The 19,049-nt window shown below is 33.7% G+C and overlaps 1 protein-coding gene across 1 annotated transcript; it reads right to left on the bottom strand.

Moving 5' to 3' along the window:
- Nucleotides 1-2,731: 2,731 nt before the first annotated feature.
- On the bottom strand, nt 2,732-18,614 carry HELRODRAFT_105252 (hypothetical protein). The gene is made up of 20 exons (XM_009010718.1): nt 18,436-18,614; nt 17,940-17,985; nt 13,529-13,653; nt 11,924-12,022; nt 11,416-11,536; nt 10,149-10,214; nt 9,075-9,159; nt 8,884-8,943; nt 8,234-8,286; nt 7,991-8,060; nt 7,446-7,555; nt 6,473-6,863; nt 6,250-6,346; nt 5,998-6,166; nt 4,747-4,914; nt 4,252-4,323; nt 3,902-3,950; nt 3,393-3,592; nt 2,934-3,226; nt 2,732-2,866 (listed from the first exon to the last, which is right to left on the bottom strand). The coding sequence occupies exons 1-19, from the start codon at nt 18,549-18,551 to the stop codon at nt 3,098-3,100; spliced, it is 2,226 nt and encodes a 741-aa protein (XP_009008966.1). The 5' UTR covers nt 18,552-18,614; the 3' UTR covers nt 2,732-2,866; nt 2,934-3,097.
- Nucleotides 18,615-19,049: the final 435 nt, after the last annotated feature.

Here is a 19,049-nt window from a genome sequence, read left to right as displayed (position 1 = left end):
CTCCGTATGTGGTGGTATTCTATGGTCATAGTGTGTATTTATAGAATAAAATATCTCAGCAAAATAATCCTACTCAGGTTCAAGTTTCAAATCCAATTTTTTTAATTTGGTTGCAATCTTCCCCACTGCTATTGCATTGCTCCAGTTATGTGTTATGGTAATCTCACTATTATGATTATCATTATTTATTTGTAACTAACATTATCAAATTATATAATTATGCGTGTACGTGTTTAATATACATTGTATACAAGTATATGTATATATATATATATATATATATATAATTATATATATAATATATGTGCGTGTGTGTGTGTATTAATTTAAATTAAAATATATGCTATTTTATATTATAATAAATATTTAACAGTAATTAATAAATTAAATTTAGAACAATCGATGGAAAATATCACAGGTAAACTTTGGTAAATATGGATCTGTCTTTACATATTATTTTTTTTAAATAATATTCAAACGTGGTAGCATAAGGAGAAGCTTTTAAATTTAAATGAAAGTAAAAAACAAAGTCGTCACTCTTTTTTCAAAGCGGTCCAAGATTTGTTTGTTTACAAAAAATGCCATGCGTTTTTACCTGTATTAATAAATGTTTCCATTTAAAATTAAAATATTCAGAGCCAAGTTAGTTCTATAGTTATATTATTTATTTATATTCATATTTATTTATATTATTTATGTTTTGTATAATTTGGCGCAAAAAGTTTATGGCAAAAAACAACGTCCTACCTCCCGAAACTGGAAGATTGATTGATTTATGTTTTGTACATTGTATACATTTTGTATACATTCTAAGTGCATGCATTTTACTAATTAATATGTATATTAACCATGGATATATATATATATATATATATATATATATATATATATATATCCATGGTTAATACATATTATTAATAAAGGTTAAAAAAAGTAAATAATTAATGAGTAAAATGCATGCACTTAGAAAGCATATAAAATGTATACAATGTATAAAACATAAATATATATGGTATTATTCTGGTTATGTGGTATTAATATGAAAAAGTGCAATTTAAGCGTTAAAACTTTTAAAATTGACATCAAATTAACGCCAACCGGAATAAAAGATGCTACCAAGAACCGTAACCATAAGATGAGCTTTGGAGCTGGGGGGGAAAATTTAAAAAACTCACGATAGAAAATGTTGCTATGGTTAAACGGAGTTATACTTGGTGATGGAAAGAAAGCGTACAAAATAGAAAATAAAGTCTAGTTCAATTGATGGTAAAAATTGAATCTGACGCAAAGCGAACAGATGAATTCTTTGTATCGTATAGAAGAACACGGGACGAGAATGACAAAGGACATCGTTGGTGCTTTCTTAAAGCAAATCTGCTTTTGCTTTTTCTGGTCCTTTTCTCTGGAACTCTCTACCAACTTCTCTGACTACTTCTCCATCACTTGCGAAGTTCAGAGCGGATCTCAAGACCAATCTGTTTTCAAAATTCATTGAGGAGCGCTGTTGAACATTGCGGAAATAGCGCTTTATAAGCTAATTGATTGATTGATTGATTGATTGCTTTGTGCCCAAATGAGATCAATACTTCAATTCACCTATTGAATGAAACAAATCTTATCGATGTCGACTTTGATGTCTCGCTTGTCGAAGGATCGATTCAAGACATCATAGAAAAATAACTTACAGAAGCTTTAAAAGTTATAAAAGATTTCAAAGCTGGGCTAGCGAGCGATATTGTCAAAGCATCCAGCAACGCAGGCATTTAAGATTTACCGCAAATTTGTTGCGAGACCTTGGTGAATTGTTTAATGCTATCAGAACTGAACTCGAGTACGTTATACAAAGGCAAAGGCGATCCTTTGAATTGTTCATCATATCATACCATAGATTCAAAGTCAAGTTTGTCAAAACAAAAGAGATGATCTATAAAATGCACAAAAATTGAACTCTGGTCTTGTTCAGTCTGCAGAACTGGTGTGGGCATCAATTCAATTACACATATGTTAGTAAGGTCAAAAGTGGTGTCAAAAGCGTTGCGCTAAAAGAGTCTACAATCGAAAGTAAATTTTGCATCAACTAACAAAAACGAGTACAAGATATAATTGGAGTCGAAACGGTTACGTCATTTCATTATCTAAGGATCTATTTCAATTATCTATGCCATTCGAGCCTGCATACTTTCGAGGTAAAATAAATAGTATTCCGCTATTCAACGATTTAGTGATGTGTCCCGTGTTGTCGTACGGTGCAGGAACATGACTAATGGTGGCTAAACTCGAACAGCGACTTTACCGTACCAATATGAAAATGCTCCGATGGATACTAAAAGTTCACATAAAATCATCCGAAATTTTACCTCGAGCTGGATTATGTGTAATAAATGACGAAGCAAAAACAGTGCTATGCGTTCTGTCACATCCTCAATCCTGCTCAGCGGAAGATATTCAACAATGAATCGAATAGAACAAAACTTACCGATAAATTCAAAAGAATACCAGAACAAACAACAACCATAATTGTCATCAACTCAACCAAAATCACAACCAAAACTGGATCAAACCAAACACCTTCACAACCCAACAAAATTAAAATATATCCATCGTTAGATGATACCAACAGAAGATTTTTTGTCTGGCTTACAAACACACCACAGAACTTCGCGTGGTCAACTGGTTTTGGCAATAAGATTAGTTTTCTATGTTCAATCTTGATTACTCTTCCACCAACTTCTTGAACGTTTTTGCAATTTTCCTTATTTCCTCTAAACCAAAGTACAGCGACGTGTTATCTAACATTCAAACTTTCGAACATAACTCCCGAACGTTACACTACAAAATTTCTCATGGTCGATTGATTATAAAAAAAATAGACCGCTCCATTATTGTATATATAAAACATTATGCCACAAAAACACGCGAAGCGTAAAATAAAAAGAGTTTTTTTTGCTAAAAACAAAACAGTAAAACCGCAAATTAATCGATTTGAAGGACATTACAATGGTCAGCTATCGCGTTGTGGAATAAAAATATACATTCAAAAAATTACTTCTAAAGTATGGTCGTTTCGTTTAATGATCATATAAGTTGAACAAAAAAATTATAAATCAAATGGAGGAAAGTCATCTGTGGCCATAGTGGTGAATGTTTGAACGCCAGGCTGTTGTTGTTGTTGTAATGTAGTTGCAGGACCTCTCGGCCGGTTCATCATGTGATGTTGAGGTCGTTGCTGAAATTTCAAACATTTAAATAGATCTTGTTGCTGAGAATAACTTTTCAACAAATGATGCAATCAAAATCGCAGTAACACCATAGACGATTAAATTGATTGTTGAATAAAATGAAAAATAATAATGACATAAAGAACATGAAATAACAATTGCTTTTTTATATACCTGATTGAGAAGCAGGTATCTGAGTGGTTGGCTGTTAGATTGGATATGCATTTGTGGCATTTGCTGCATCCGTTGTTGCTGCATTTGTTGTTGCTGCTGCATTTGTTGCTGCTGCAAATGTTGCTGCTGCATTTGTTGCTGCTGTTGCAATTGTTGTTGTTGTAACTGTTGTTGTTGTAGTTGTTGCTGCTGTTGGATTGCTGTGAACGGAAATAAAAAGATTCAATTTAAATTCAAAACTTCAAATGTGAAATCTCACAAAAAATCAAAAATTTTGGACGGTTAAAGGTCGGAAGAATATCAAACGTAAAACGCGAGATACTCAAAACTGTCTGATTGTTGATTGCTTGGTTTTACTAACCACTCAATGATAATAAACAGATGAATCTATTTCATCCGCGGTATTAAAACACAAAAACCCCAACAAAAATTGTTTAAACACAAACTAAACAATAATTTAAAGAACATCAACTGAACGACGGAAAGACGGAATGGAAAACAACAAAAACCTAGCATGTGTTGCTGCCGAGGATCTTGCATGTTCTGCTGGTACGTTATCTAATTTGCAAAATAATTATTGTGTCTCATGCTTCATTAAACTGATAAAACCAGTGTCGGAATTTTTTATTTAGTCAATTATTTTTTTTTATTTAGTAGTGATAATAAGGTGAGGGTGAAATTATAATGTAAAGGTTGAAAAATTTTTCTGAGAGTCAAAACCCGGTGTCAGAATTTTCTGAGCGGCCGGGGTCGGCTGTTTATCAGCTGACTCCGAAACTCTGGGTGAAATAAATTTGCACGGACAGGTCAATAGGTACGATGTCGATGATAATTGAATAGAACATTAGCAGCAATTCACCTGTTGATGTTGAAGAGTTGGTTGATTGATTGATTGAGCGGAAGTGCCTACCATCTCTCCAGGGTTCTGAGGCTGAATAATTTTTCATTCATTAACTCATTCATTCATTCACTCAACAAATCATCAATTAAATTACCATTCACACTTACCATTATAAAATCGTTTTACAAGTGCAATCCTGTATGCAAGAAGACACTAATAGAGTTATCTTATAGAGTTAATTTTTACTACAACATGAAAATGAAGAGATCAAATAAAAAATTCCGCCTGGAATAAAAATGCCAGAAAAATGTGCATGATGGCATTAGATTGTTAAATAATGTATAATAATGCATCTAACTTTCATCCAGTACAGATGTAATAATAAGTAATGTGAAAATGATGACATCAAAACGAGGACAAGGCCCACCCACGTTTTCATTTTTAGAATGCAAAAGTGAGCATCATTAATTGAGACAAAACACTGAACAACGAGCAAACAAATGAACAACCAACCTTCATAACCTTGTGTTTGGCAATGACCGATTTGATTGATTTTAGAAAATTTGCCTGATCATAAGGTATCAACCCAAGGAACTGTTGCTTGCGATTGCTGTAGAGAAGCATCAGCACTTTGATGTCGTTTGAGGTTTCAGGAGTTGTTGAAAAATGAATGCATCCACTCTGCCATGACAGAAACATTAACAAAGTCCATCTTCATTATGAAATCATTGTTAAAGTAACATCACACCATTCATACTAAAAAATATAACCAACATTAACGATCATGCTACAACCAGCACAAGTTTATTTTGAATTTTAATAAACTAAACGTTCACCAAAAAACTTTAGTGAGAAAAATTGAAAAAACGAACTACAAACATATTAACGCCAAACATTCGGTAGAATTTATAGAATATATATATATATATATATATATATATATATATATATATTCCTCATATATGTATATATATATATATATACACAACAAAAACAACACACGTTTAGACGACATTTTCCCCGAGATCGGGGGTTGCCGTTTGGCTACCTGTGATGAAACCGAAATACCCCTCGACGCCATCCACATCTGTCACTCGACTCAGTATCACGCAACCCCGCTTTCACCCTGTCCTTCTCCACCTGCTCTCTCCATCCCAATCGCGGACGACCCCTTCCTACCACTCCTTCAACCTCGAACTCCAACGCTCGCCTAATCCCGACCCTTTCATCCCTTCTCAACACATGTCCATACAACCGCAATCTCGATCTCCTTATCAATGTCACAATGTCCTCATTCAGTCCCATCATTGACATCAGCTCTGTACTACTCCTCCTATCCTTCACTTTAACCCCACACATCATCCTCACCATAGCTCTTTCAGCCCTCTGCAGTACACTTTCCTCCTCCCTCCTCAATACGCAAGTTTCACCACCATATACCATCGCTGCTCTCACACATGCTTTATATATCCTCCCTTTCATCTTCATCTCCTTTTATATATTATATATATATTACTTTTGCTATCAAAAATTCTTCATAAAAATAATATTCACCCTCTTGTTCAAATTTAGATTTTTTAACAACTATGGCCAAAAGAAACTTCCCGCCAATCGACAATTATTGTTCTGGAATCTAAAAAAGTGATGGCTTGAACGGAAATTGCATTATTCGGCCTTTAAAAATGGCCCAAGCCGAATGTATACAGTTTCTACTACTGATTCAAACAAATACATCTGAGAAAGTAGTAAAAACGAAAAACTAACAAAATTATTTGATAGGGACCTGTAGAGACTGTTCATCGCCTCTGTATCTGAGTTTTGGTTAAAATTGAAGAGAACAGTCCTTGAACTTCTGAACAAGTGCTGCAATGGCTGGATGACAGATGGCGGAAATATGCTCATTGTCAATTTTTCTGGCCACTTACTGGTGTTTCTGAAGAAGAAATTTTCACGCTAGCTGTTTAAATTATTATTAATCAACAAAAAACAGCAGCAAGCAAGCAATCATCAACTAACATTTCTGGTTCATCTTGATTAATGTTGATCTGGCAGGGTAAGGTACGTGTTATCTTAACTGACTGGTTCTTCAATTTATCTGTCCATTCCAGTGGACCTGTCAATATTTTTGAAGAGTCACTGCTATATTCAATAAGCGGATATACTAAGAGAGCAAAGCAAAACCTTCTAATACTCTAAGCATTTTCAAACATATAAAGACAAGAAGCAAAATATTTCAAACCAGTCCAAATAATTCGTTGTTGCTGCTGAATTTGTTGCTGCTGTTGCTGTTGTTGTTGAGCTGCGAGAGCCAATGTAGGACCAGGATTGTTGATATCTACATTCGTCAGGTTGTTCGATTGTGTCTGTTGTTGTTGTTGTTGTTGCTGCTGTTGTTGTTGTTGCTGCAGTAAGGAGTCTGATTGTTGTTGCTGGAGATGATTTTGTGGCATTTGTTGAATCTGTTGCATCTGTTGCTGTTGCATTTGTTGCTGCTGCATTTGTTGTTGCTGCATTTGTTGCTGCTGCATTAACTGACTCTGAGGGTCTAAAGACGCTTGATACCCCCCAACCTGCATTGTTGCCTGCTGCTGCTGCTGTTGCTGGTTCACAGCTGCTCTTCTTAGTGCAATCTGAAAATGTAATAATAATAACAATAATAACAACAACAACAACAATAATAATAATAATAATATGTCATTTCTACACAAGCAATAAATAACTCATCTATCGTAAACCAACTAATTTAATAATAAAAATCTTCAAAAGTACAAAGAATATTTGAAGTAACTTCAAATACGTCTGGAAACATTCAGGCAGAAAAACATTTGTCATAAAATTTACTTCAAATCAAACTAAACTTTATTTATCAAATCAAAAAAAAATAATTTGGATACTAAAAAAGAAAATGAATTCTTGTGTGCTAGGCCCACTGTGTATCTTATTAATTTACAAAATGCATGATAGATATATAAGTTTCAAAATTTACCATTATTCTCATAAAATGATTTTGATATTTGGCTATCTGCTTTAAATGTACATCAGGGCTATTTCCCCAAATTATACGAAAAAATATTATCTCAATAAATAGCTGTATCAAATTTTTCCTGTCATAAAACCTGAAAGATACGCAAAAAACACAACCACCAATTCCAAACAAAGATAAAGAACAAACAGTGGCGAGCAAATAAAGGAATTTGAAAAAAAAAACTAACAGCAGTTGGTGTGGCCGGAGAGCCAGTGAATGTAAGAGGGTGAACGGGAGCAACTGAATTTGGTGCTTGAACTGACATCTGCTGCTGCTGCTGTGGAACTGCCGACAGATCTTGTCAGTGCGAGGTCACAATCAATTCAGATTTCAAATAAATTTTTATCCACTCCAATAAGATAAATATTAAAATGTTTCAGTGAAAAAATGTAAATGTTATACAAAAACAATAAACAATGTGATCAATTTCTACCTTTGAGTTTTAAAAATTAATTAAATGAATATACGACAAACTACCAAGCAGCAAAGATAAATTTTAAAAAAGCGAAGATGCATTAATAAAATAACTAAACATAAAATGCTCGTTAACAATTAGCACTTCCATGAAATATAGGCAAAGTATAAATATATGGAACAATAAAAAAAACAACAATTTATTGAAAAACATTTTCTGATAAAAAATTATTGAAAAATTTTTTAAAGCCAAAACCCATATACACCCACGTAAAAAGCACGCACGCACACAAACAAACAAACATGGCTGGCACTAACTAGCAACTGGCCTGATGCTAAATGTCTCAACTGCTTCCTTGTTTGCTGAAATGTTCTGGGACATGCCTTGCTGTAAATTTGCAGTTATATCGCTTCAGCATTTTTAAACTTCAGTCTTAACTCTATTTAATAATCATAAAAAATGTTTCAACCATAAAAACAAATACTCATTTGTTGTATTTATAAAATTATTTGTTTAATAAATTAAAAAGGAAGATATTGATGGAGTAAGAAGGTGCCTGCCTGAGGTCTGACGATGGATATGCAGACTGATTTTGGAGCTGGAATGGTTGTGGCTGGTCAAGAAAAAACATTAATTAGAAGTTATATTATCATGGTCCATATGAAATGAACATATTGATTAAAAATAAAAAAAAATTTTTAATTTTCATGGCGTCCTATGCGCAGATTATGAGACGCCACTGGATCAAATTCATACATGCAAGACAACATACGATATACGCGTGTGATTGCTTGGAATCATTTTTGCACTTGAGTGCATTCACTGCCAGAGAGTGGCAACTGGACACTGTACAACTGCACCATCTCGCCATCCAGAAACATCCAAAAGATCAAGCAGCATGACACATGCAACACTTTCTTTAGCAAACATACAACTTTGTCTGTAGATCAAGAAAAACTAAACATCCTGGTAAGGATAATTTAACGATTTGACCTCTTGATATGCAGAGAAATAGAAGTTTTAAATTGACCCAGTGGAATAAAATTGGCTCACGAGAACAATTTCTTGTTCATACAATCCACACTAATATGAAAACTAACACGACCGATGCTTTCAATAACAATGACAAATGCGACTTTTAATTAACGCTACCAATAAGTTATGACCAACGCAGACATCAAATACAGAAACGTGAAACATTTTGACCTACCTGGCTTGACTGCCATGTTAGACTCGTCAGATGACTTTGCACTGGGGCTCAGGGGACATTCTGGCATTTCAAAAAACGAAATTACAAAATACTAAATAGTATACAATCATGATAAATAACGAATACCAAACAAGAGGCAGTTTCTAACGTAATCATCTCGTGGACTCGCGCAAGGAATAAAACATTCTAACCAGTTATGTTGATGTCATTCAGGAGGACGAGATGCGTGGAATCTGACGCGTAGTTCTTAGTTAGACACGAGGGGTCTGGTTGGCCCTGCATTCAATTTGTCAAAAATTTCACTGGCAATTAATTGAATAAATGATGATTTGTTTACCAATGTTGTATCATAATAACATCAATCGAGAAAAATTTTGTTATAACATCCTCTAATGACGAATTTATAAAGTATTTACTTCATTAAGTATTTGTTTGGTTCACTCCTCATTAAATCCGAGATAAAACCAACTACAATGCACAAATTGAAAATCAATATACGTTATTGAACGTAGAATACAATTCTGAGTATCTTTTTGAAATCGAGCTCAGTTACCAAAACGCAGGTTATCAGGAACATGCATCTCAGCATTTACCCCATCGTGCTACCCAAGTAATTATTTAATTCTCCAAATACTGTTCGTCACATCAATTGATTTCTACATTCAAACTATGAATGAATGAGTCGCCTTGATAAATGTAAAACTGAATCAAAGAGTTGAAAGACGCCTGACTATACTTGCCAGCTAAGCCACATATGCTAACAAGATGAGATGCCAACTTGAATAATTCAGAGCATCTTAACAATAATTGAAGACTGCTGCAAGTGGCACTCTCCCAGCAATCCAGCTAACGTGTTTCATACTAGTGTCATGATGCATCACATTTCATCCCACAGCAACACTCCCAAGTTGAGGAAGATTGCCATAGGTTGCAATAAATTAAACTGCGCAGTATTAAATAATGAAAATGGAGACATAATTTATATGCAACGACATCAAATAAAATTTGTATGTACACATTCAGCTAAAAATAGATGAAAAAATATTTTAAAAAGAAAAGGATCAATATGATTATGCTTACCATTATTTATCTGTGTACATACAGGGTGCAAACTGAGTTAGACGATAATAGCGAAAAAAAACACAAAAGGATGTTTGTGCATTAAAATATTGAATCAAAATATGTTCACTATAAGAAATGTTAAGTAGAAAAAAGTGTTTAAAAATAACACTATTAATAATGATATTTCTAAAAGTATTACTCACCAATTCAAAAAGCTTCACCAGTGAATGGATCTTTCTAGTGGATATGATGGAAAAATGTATGTTGCTCTGAAAGAAAAAAAAATAATTTGGATTTAGACAAAAAAAATATACCGCAACAGTAGCAGTTGTTACAATCATGCTTAGTTTTATACATATGTGCAAACAACAACAACAACAACACACGTTTAGACATTTTCCCCGAGATCGGGGGTTGCCGTTTGGCTACCTATGATGAAACCGAAATACCCCTCGACGCCATCTACATCTGTCACTCGACTCAGTATCACGCAATCCCGCTTTCACCCTGTCCTTCTCCACCTGCTCTCTCCATCCCAATCGCGGACGACCCCTTCCTACCACTCCTTCAACCTCGAACTCCAACGCTCGCCTAATCCCGACCCTTTCATCCCTTCTCAACACATGTCCATACAACCGCAATCTCGATCTCCTTATCAATGTCACAATGTCCTCATTCAGTCCCATCATTGACATCAGCTCTGTACTACTCCTCCTATCCTTCACTTTAACCCCACACATCATCCTCACCATAGCTCTTTCAGCCCTCTGCAGTACACTTTCCTCCTCTCTCCTCAATACCCAAGTTTCACCACCATATACCATCGCTGCTCTCACACATGCTTTATTTACCCTCCCTTTCATCTTCACTGACCATTTATTTCCACACAATACCCCACCCAGTTCCCTAAATTTCATCCATCCTACACGAACTCTAGCCGTAACTGCGCTCAAACATCCTCCATCTGCGTTCAGCTTATACCCTAAGTAAACAAAGCTTTCCAATCTTTCAATACCACCACTCAACCCCGTCCTTGCGTCCGTCCTATTAATCACACCATGAACACATTTCTTACATTTGAACGTGCCTTCCACCTTTTTCAGTGCCCCCCTCACACCACTACATCTCTTATGCACCTACTTCTGACATCCTATACACAATACCGAGTTAGCTTTAACTCTCCTGTCACATACCCCACAGGGGTCTATTTTACTTATCACTCGCTCCCCACCTTCCCCACTCACCATTACCTTCGTCTTACCAATATTAACTTTTAGCCCTTTCTTTTCAATAACACTTTTCCATCTGTCAAATTTTAACTGCAACTCTTCCATGCTATCAGCCATCAAGACTAAATAATCTGCATACAAAATCTCAAATAAAAACCCCTCCATTATGTTTCCACACACAACATCCATCACAATTGCAAATAGAAAATTGTATACATATATGCAAAGCAACAGAAAATACCTCAGCCAGAAGGTTGACAAGTTGTTCCGTGGTTTTGTTGAGATATTTGTAATGACCGAGGCATGGAAATTGGTAAGGACCGTTGCTGCAGTACAAAATGAGATGCTTTTCAGCCTTTACCCTTTTCAAGAGAAAAAAATAAAATTAATAAAAGTATCAAAGTAAAAGAGAACAAATGAACGCTTGCAACAGCACTAGCTTGGAGCAGAAATAATTAATAAGTTCAAATAAAAGGATGATACATAAATACTCCAAACCAGCATGAAGAAAATTTTGAAAAACATTAACAATATACAAGAATGTATGAATTGTTTAGTTATTTTCTGTCCTCCGAAAAAACATTTCATATACTACTTTGCTTGCACATCTCAGAAAAGAGAAAATTAAGAAGTATGAATTGGCAATAAATATTCCAGACCAAAATAGCAAAAAAGTTTTCTGTCATCTAATTTATTAATTGACTGGTCTACAAGGGAGTTATTTAGTATCATTCTTCAACTGGACTGACCTGTTCTTCCTGATGAGATCAATATCCTCAAACAGACTCAAAGCTGTGGCCAGCCCCTCGGCGATGAAGGAATGTGGATCCAGCATACCACCTGAAAAACTTATGAAGGAAGACGTGAACATGGTTATATTCGAATAAAGATGTGAGCGTCATGTTGTTCTAAACAAAATTATTCGTTAAAACAAATTACTGAAAAAATGAAAAAAGGAACTCAAAAAATGTTTTTGCAACTTTGCCAGTTTTATAACTCATAACAAAAAACATATTTATATCTCATATGTGTAGATTATTTGATCAAAATGGAATTGATCATGTTCCTGGATGTCAAACTTGTGGGCAGTAGATTGCCTAAAATTTCACATCAGGCTAGATTTATAACCACATTTTTATTGTAAGGGTGTCCCAAAAATGTGTACTAAGAGTAAATAATTACAAATCCGGTGTTTGTTATAATTTTATTAGTTTAAAAAGTATCATTTTGCTTTTTTCACTGCTTATTGACCATTTTAAAACTAAATAATTACAAATAAGCAATAGCTAAACTGGGTTTATTACTCTTCCAGCGTGAATACAGAAACTCAGTTGTTATATGATGATCTACAACTTTTACAAAGTTTTTTCATGTAAAATATAAGCGCATTACCTTCTGTGTTCAATTATAATGACTAAGATGTTCAATAAGCTTTGTATTCGCAATGACCACTGCTTGCATTGGTGAGCAGCTGTAATGCACATGCTCAAGAAGCCACGCATTGCATATATGGGATGTGGGCAGGCATGAAACACACTCAATTGATCCTTGATCCTCCAGCTCAGAGGTTCATGTTATTATTTCCTTAATAACAAATTAATTTTGATGACAATTTATAATCAAAAATTTTTCAGTCAACAAAGATCTAACGTGTGTGCAATAATTTCGAATCAATTGAAAAAACTTTCTTATAAATACAAGTTGTAAATACAAGTTTGATTGGCTATCAAGGTAAAATTCTGCCTCTACAGATGGCACGCCAAGTATGTTGGGTCTGGACTTGCTGCCCCAGTTAAAGCTAATTGTCTACAAGCAGCTGACCGTCCATCATTGCACGCTCCATCGTCACACCATTGCCTTGCAGATCTTACCAACAAAACTTTAATCTGACTCATCGAGAGCCAAATAAAGTTATTAATTTGATTTGTGAACTTCAGCCAATATATATTTAAATTGTTGTACCAAGAGTCTGGCAAAGTTTGATTTTTATGCTTAATATGGCTTTCTTAACTGATATATTAAGTATTTAATGGATAATTTAAATAATTTTTCGTTGTAAATAATGTAAAGAACAATCACGGATGCAATTAAAATCTAGAAGAGAAATAGATTGGATGCCTCAAATTGCATAACTCAACTCTGACTTAACAAATTTTGTAATGCGGCAATTAAATTAAATTTAAATGAAACCAGAGAACAAGTAATAACATTTCACTTTCAATAATAATAATAACAATAACAACAACAATGACAATAATAGACACGCAATGATGAATCTATGTTGATCTCCATTTAATAATACATCATACACACACACACCACACACACACGTAGTGTAAAGTTTGTATTTAAACCTGATTTGATTCAGCGTCTGAGCAAATTCGTGGCAGTTGTATGTGGGGGAAGAGCAAGTGCTCATATTACTGAATGGATGGTCATTACCTTTGTAAGTTATCAAACTGTACAGAGAGCTGTTGCACTGCAGAGAGTGATATATTGTCTTGATAAATATCATTGTAATAAAAATTTCTGTTTTCTGAATTTTAGCCTGACAAATTAAATTAAAGTCTGCCTGTGCGGACAAGTCGGAACTTGTGTGTGCGTGTGGTGAAACTGCACAGTTTTAAACAAACCCGCTTCTGTGGCTAGCTAAGCTGTTGGCTGTACAATAAATTAATAATTTATTTCAAATATTTTTATTATGCCAAATTAATGTGACCATCCTAATAATTATATGTTAATTTTTTTTTCATTATTCTTTAAAAAATCAGGATCTGACAGACAGCTGTTACATCATTCAAAGCAGTAGTAAAAATGGTAACGGAAAAAATGAATGAATGAATGAATGAATGAATGAATGAATGAATGAATGAATGAATGAATGAATGAATGAATAAATAAATAAATGAAAAACGGAGAAGAAAATGTTTGAAAATGAAAAATATTGTAAATAAAAAAGTAATAGTATAAAAAGGCAACATAATAAAGTAATTTATTGGTAGACTAGATAATGACTTAGTGAGTTAGTGAGGTGATCGATAAGTAAAAATTAGATTGTGAGAATGATAAAGTTTTATTGAGTGCTAATATGTTTAAGGTGTCTTGTGATGAAGGTCTTTCCCTGAGTGGCGACTTGATATTTTTGGTTGCGTTGACAAAGGATGTGTGTAGTAGTTTTGATTGATGGTAGTAGAGGATGAATGACGTTAATTAGTTTGAAATTGCCAGACATTAACCCCAAATGATAATGATGACTTATAAAGCGCCCTGGCAAGCGACTGAGTTGCCCTCAAAACAAAAAACATCCTCTGTCAGACGTTTGAAAACGCTCTATCAAAATAAAAGTTTTTATTGACGACTTGAATGACTGTGTAGAGCTGCAGTTCCTAAACTTTGGCGAAAGCGAAATCCAAACATGAGAAGCAGCATGTCGGAATTATTGTTTGTTGTTTTATGCTGATGAAAACGTAGAGCGATGGCAGAGCGAAGTTGACGATTGTTTGTATTACTATGTAGAAGATCACCGAGATATGAAGGTGAATGCGAGATTGAATGTTTGAAGACGATGACAGCTATTTTGAATAAAACTCGAAAGTGAAATGGAAGCCAATAGAAGTTCATGAGATTAGACGAGGTCGTTGATGACAGACGATGTAACGGTGTATCTGAATTGTGTACTACTCTAGCGGCTTTATTCATTATTCTCTGGAGACGTAATTCTTGACTTTTAGATAATTCATATAACACAGAATTGCAGTAGTCCAATTTGGACAGTATCAAACACCGTGCCAGATCACTAGACAAAGCGGTAGAAAGAAACTGTCTAATATGTCGTATTTCCCTTAAATGATTATTACAGGATTTTGCTATTGACGTAACGTGATTTGAAAAACTTAATTTTTTTTATCTAAGACTAATCTAAGTTTCTTTAGTTTGACAGATATCGGGACTAAGGTGTCTCCTAGTTGGACTGATTTTAAGTTATGTATACATCATTTATTGAGTAGAAAGAACCCAGTGTTGTGAGTTCGGTTTTATTGGAGTTGAATTATGAATAATTATGTAGAAACCATTCTTCCATCGATGAAATGCATGTGGTAAGGATGTTGATATTTGAAGGAAGATCTTTAATGTTTGATGATGTATAAAGTTTAGTATCATCCGCATATTGATGGTAACGTATGCCATAATTTTCAATGATCCTGCCGATAGGTGAAATATAAGCTGTAAATAAGAGTGGTTCAAGTACAGACCCCTGTTGGATACCATGAAACAGATGGACTATTGGAGATGAGTGTGTGGATATTTTGACTAATGATCCAGAAATTTGTACTTCAAAATTTATTAACATGTGTGATGTCTGTATATAAATCTCAAATATGTTATTAGAATCATTAATATACATAGTTTTCAATGTATGTATTTTTCTATCTATTGGTATATTGTACTGATTGAAGAATTGAGATTTTTACAAATACAACGGTTTGTATTTATGTATGTATTTATCAATACATCAGAACTGGGAGTTAGATTTACATTTTATTAAATTACTAATGCAGATGCATCTAACAAAGATTTATGCATGGTTAGAGATCAATCTAAGGAAGCTAATAAAGATATAAAAGCAGTCTAAAGTTCAACTGATTCAAATCTAATCAAACCTGGCTTCATCCTAAATATAAATACTATACATGATAAACAAATATATATATATATAAACATTATATATATATATATATATAAATATATATATATATATATATATATCTGTCTTTCCTATCCAAAATTATCGAACGTGTGGTTACCAGGCAAACACTCAGTTACTTGAACAAGAAACAATTTAATGCCGAAATTTCAATCTGGATTTCGTCAGTACCATTCGACTGAAACTGCTCTTTTGCAAGTTTTCTCAGAAGTGTACGGGGCAAATGATGAACAAAATGTGGCTAGTCTTTCTTGATATGTCATCTGCATTTGATTGCGTAGATCACAAAGTACTTTTAACAAGACTACGTTGCAGTTTTGGAATCTCTGGTGCTGTTCTGAGGTGGTTTGAGTCGTATCTGGTAGGTAGATCACAACAGGTATCATTCGGTGGTAAATTGTCTGAGGTTAATGTTATGTTGTCTGGTGTGCCACAAGGTTCGGTTCTAGGGCCTATTCTATACATCTGAAGTACTAAAGGTAATAGAATCATTTTGTTTTTCAGGTCATGCTTTTGGGGACAACTTACAAATTATTGTTACGAGCAGACCAGATTCTTTTAAATCAGAATTGGAAAAATGGGTTAAATGTTTGTCTGGGGTCAATAAGTGGATGCAAAACAATGTTTTGAAGCAAAACAATGGTCTAAAACTAAACCAAAACAAGACTCGGAACATGGCAGCAACTCTCAAGAATAGACATAGATTCAATAACTGTTAATAATGAGGTCATCCCATTTTGTCAGACAGCAGCTAATCAGGGTTTCATAATTGATTCAGATTTGTCAATGAAACAACACATTAAGAAGCTCTAAGCCGAATGCATGTTTCAAATCAGGAAAATCAATCAAATTCGACGATCCCTAGATGCATCCACGTTACAGACGTTGGTTCATGCATTTGTGCATTCACGCTTCGACCACTGCAAAAGTTTGTTTTATGACTTACCTGATCGATCCATGGCTGTACTGCAGTCAATACAAAATCAAGTCGCAAAAGTTGTTGTTGGAGCTCTAAAATACGACCATGTGTCTCCAATATTGAAAGAACTTCATTGGCTAACCGTCGACAAAAAAGTGTTGTTCAAAATTTCAACACTTGTCTACAAGTCTGTCAACGGTCTAGCTCCATCTTATTTGTCTGACGGGTTCAAAAAGAGATCTTCAAAAGCATCTGGAGTACACCTGAGATCCGATGTTTCAAACCTGCTGTTGGTCCCAACAATGAGTAGTCTCCATATGGGCTCTCGTAATATTGCTGCTTCTGGACCAACTGTTTGGAAAAACCTGCCTGCTGCTATCAGAAATCCGGACCAAAACCTATGTGATTTCAAGAAAAAACTGAAAACTCATCTATTTTCATTGTAATGCATTATTGATCAATTCTTTCTGTTTAGTCGACATGTTCTAAATATTATTTTGTATTTTCGTTATATTGAATCAATTACTTTTTCTGTTTATGACCAAATTTTAATCTTATTTCTGTACGATACATTATGATTTCTCGTTTGTTATCTCAATTATGTTGCGAAGTTCAGTTTTTGTTAGATAGCGCTTTTGAAATTGGTTTAATTAGCGCTTCATAAATGTTTCAATAATATATATATTAATATATATATATCCTTACATATATATATATATATATGAATTATATATATATATATATATATATATATATATATATATATATTAAGGTGTGTGCATGTATTTTTACTGCACATACACATGCACACACAAGTTCCAACTAGTCTGCACAACAGAAAGTTTAGTCATGCTAAATTTCAGAAAGCAGAAATTTTGCAGGGAGACAGCTATTGCCACTAATTTTTAGTGTTTTTTTTCAAAAAACCCTGTAAAACACCTGATATATTTTTAAAAAAGACCTTATTTATATATATATAAAATAAATACAGTTTAATTTAATGAAATGTTCCAATCTGAGTTTGACTTGACAAAATTACATGAAAACAAAACTAGAAGTAGGATGTAATCTATAATGTAAAGATACAATGTAAATGCTCATAGAGATACAATGATGTCACAAAAATATAAAAAAAACTTACACAATATCCATAGACTGGTTCATCTATACTGTGACCATTAAAAAATCTGAAAATTTGAATTAGTCAACAAATGCAATTTACAATTCAAGTCTCAATACAAAAATGTGCTTCATGGTACTGCTTCTCTTACATATGTTGGTGTGTGTGTGTGTGTAGTAGTAGCATGTATGCAGCTGTAGTTGTAAACTATTAGTAAGAAATGAAACTATTAAGTAAGTAAAAGAAAATAAATAATTAATAGAATTATCAATTATATTATAAAAATAAGTTATTTAAAAAGGAGAACCCTTTTCTTTTTTAAAAAAGGGCTTTTAATTTAATTTTTTAATTAATTCTAAAAGCTTAATTTCAAATTTAAATTAAAAGGCCAAAAAGGGCACGCTTTAGTAATTATTTTAATTTTAATTATTAAATTTTATTTAAATAAAAGCCCCAATATAATAATAATAATCCAATTCTAATGAGAGGAACAAACGAAGCAAAAAGTGAAACGAACTCCAAGATCGGCAGCAGGTACGACGTCCTCATAGTTTCATAATAATCAGCGGCGCCTGAAGTTGCCTCTACGACTATAGCAACATCGTAAACTTTCTGATTGTCCAATAAAACCATCTTAATAGTAATAAATACTGAAAAATTCACAAATTTTAATAGTAATAAGTACTGAAAAATTTACAACTTTAGATGACGGCCTCCGCACCGAAACGGGAGAAAATTTAAAAGGCAGGATGGAATGCCGAATTAATAACGTTGTTATTCGTGGTCATAGTCAGGAAAAACTAGGCCAACAAATTATGCGAGAGATCGTGAAAAAAAAGAGTTTAGTTTTTTTTTTAAGTCAAAAGGATACATATACTTAGAATTTTTACTTAGGCCCTCGAACGCACTGGCGCACATTTTTAGTGCGCTTTAGAGTTTGGTTTCCATTCATCTCTTTTTACATTTCTGATATTTGTTTTTGGAAAGTTTATTTATCTCAATTATTTTTTAATTGGTTTATTTCATGCATTTGCATAATGTTTATGCATATTTAGTATCATTTTTCTGGTGTACGTATCATGGATATATATAATATCCATGCTACGTATAGCCGAGCTGATTTGAGATCGT

The sequence above is a fragment of the Helobdella robusta genome (genome assembly GCF_000326865.2).
Source record: "Helobdella robusta unplaced genomic scaffold HELROscaffold_1, whole genome shotgun sequence".
Classification (NCBI taxonomy): Eukaryota; Metazoa; Annelida; class Clitellata; order Rhynchobdellida; family Glossiphoniidae; genus Helobdella; species Helobdella robusta.
This window is presented reverse-complemented; position numbering and strand designations above follow the sequence as displayed.

Excerpts from the sequence above, each read along its gene's own strand:
- HELRODRAFT_105252 (XM_009010718.1), bottom strand. The coding sequence starts at position 18,551 with ATGGTTTTATTGGACAATCAGAAAGTTTACGATGTTGCTATAGTCGTA. Across the intron at positions 6,864-7,445 it reads CTCCGGCCACACCAACTGCT|ATTGCACTAAGAAGAGCAGC; the intron begins GTTAGTTTTTTT and ends TTACATTTTCAG. Across the intron at positions 6,347-6,472 it reads ACAACGAATTATTTGGACTG|GTCCACTGGAATGGACAGAT; the intron begins GTTTGAAATATT and ends AAATATTGACAG.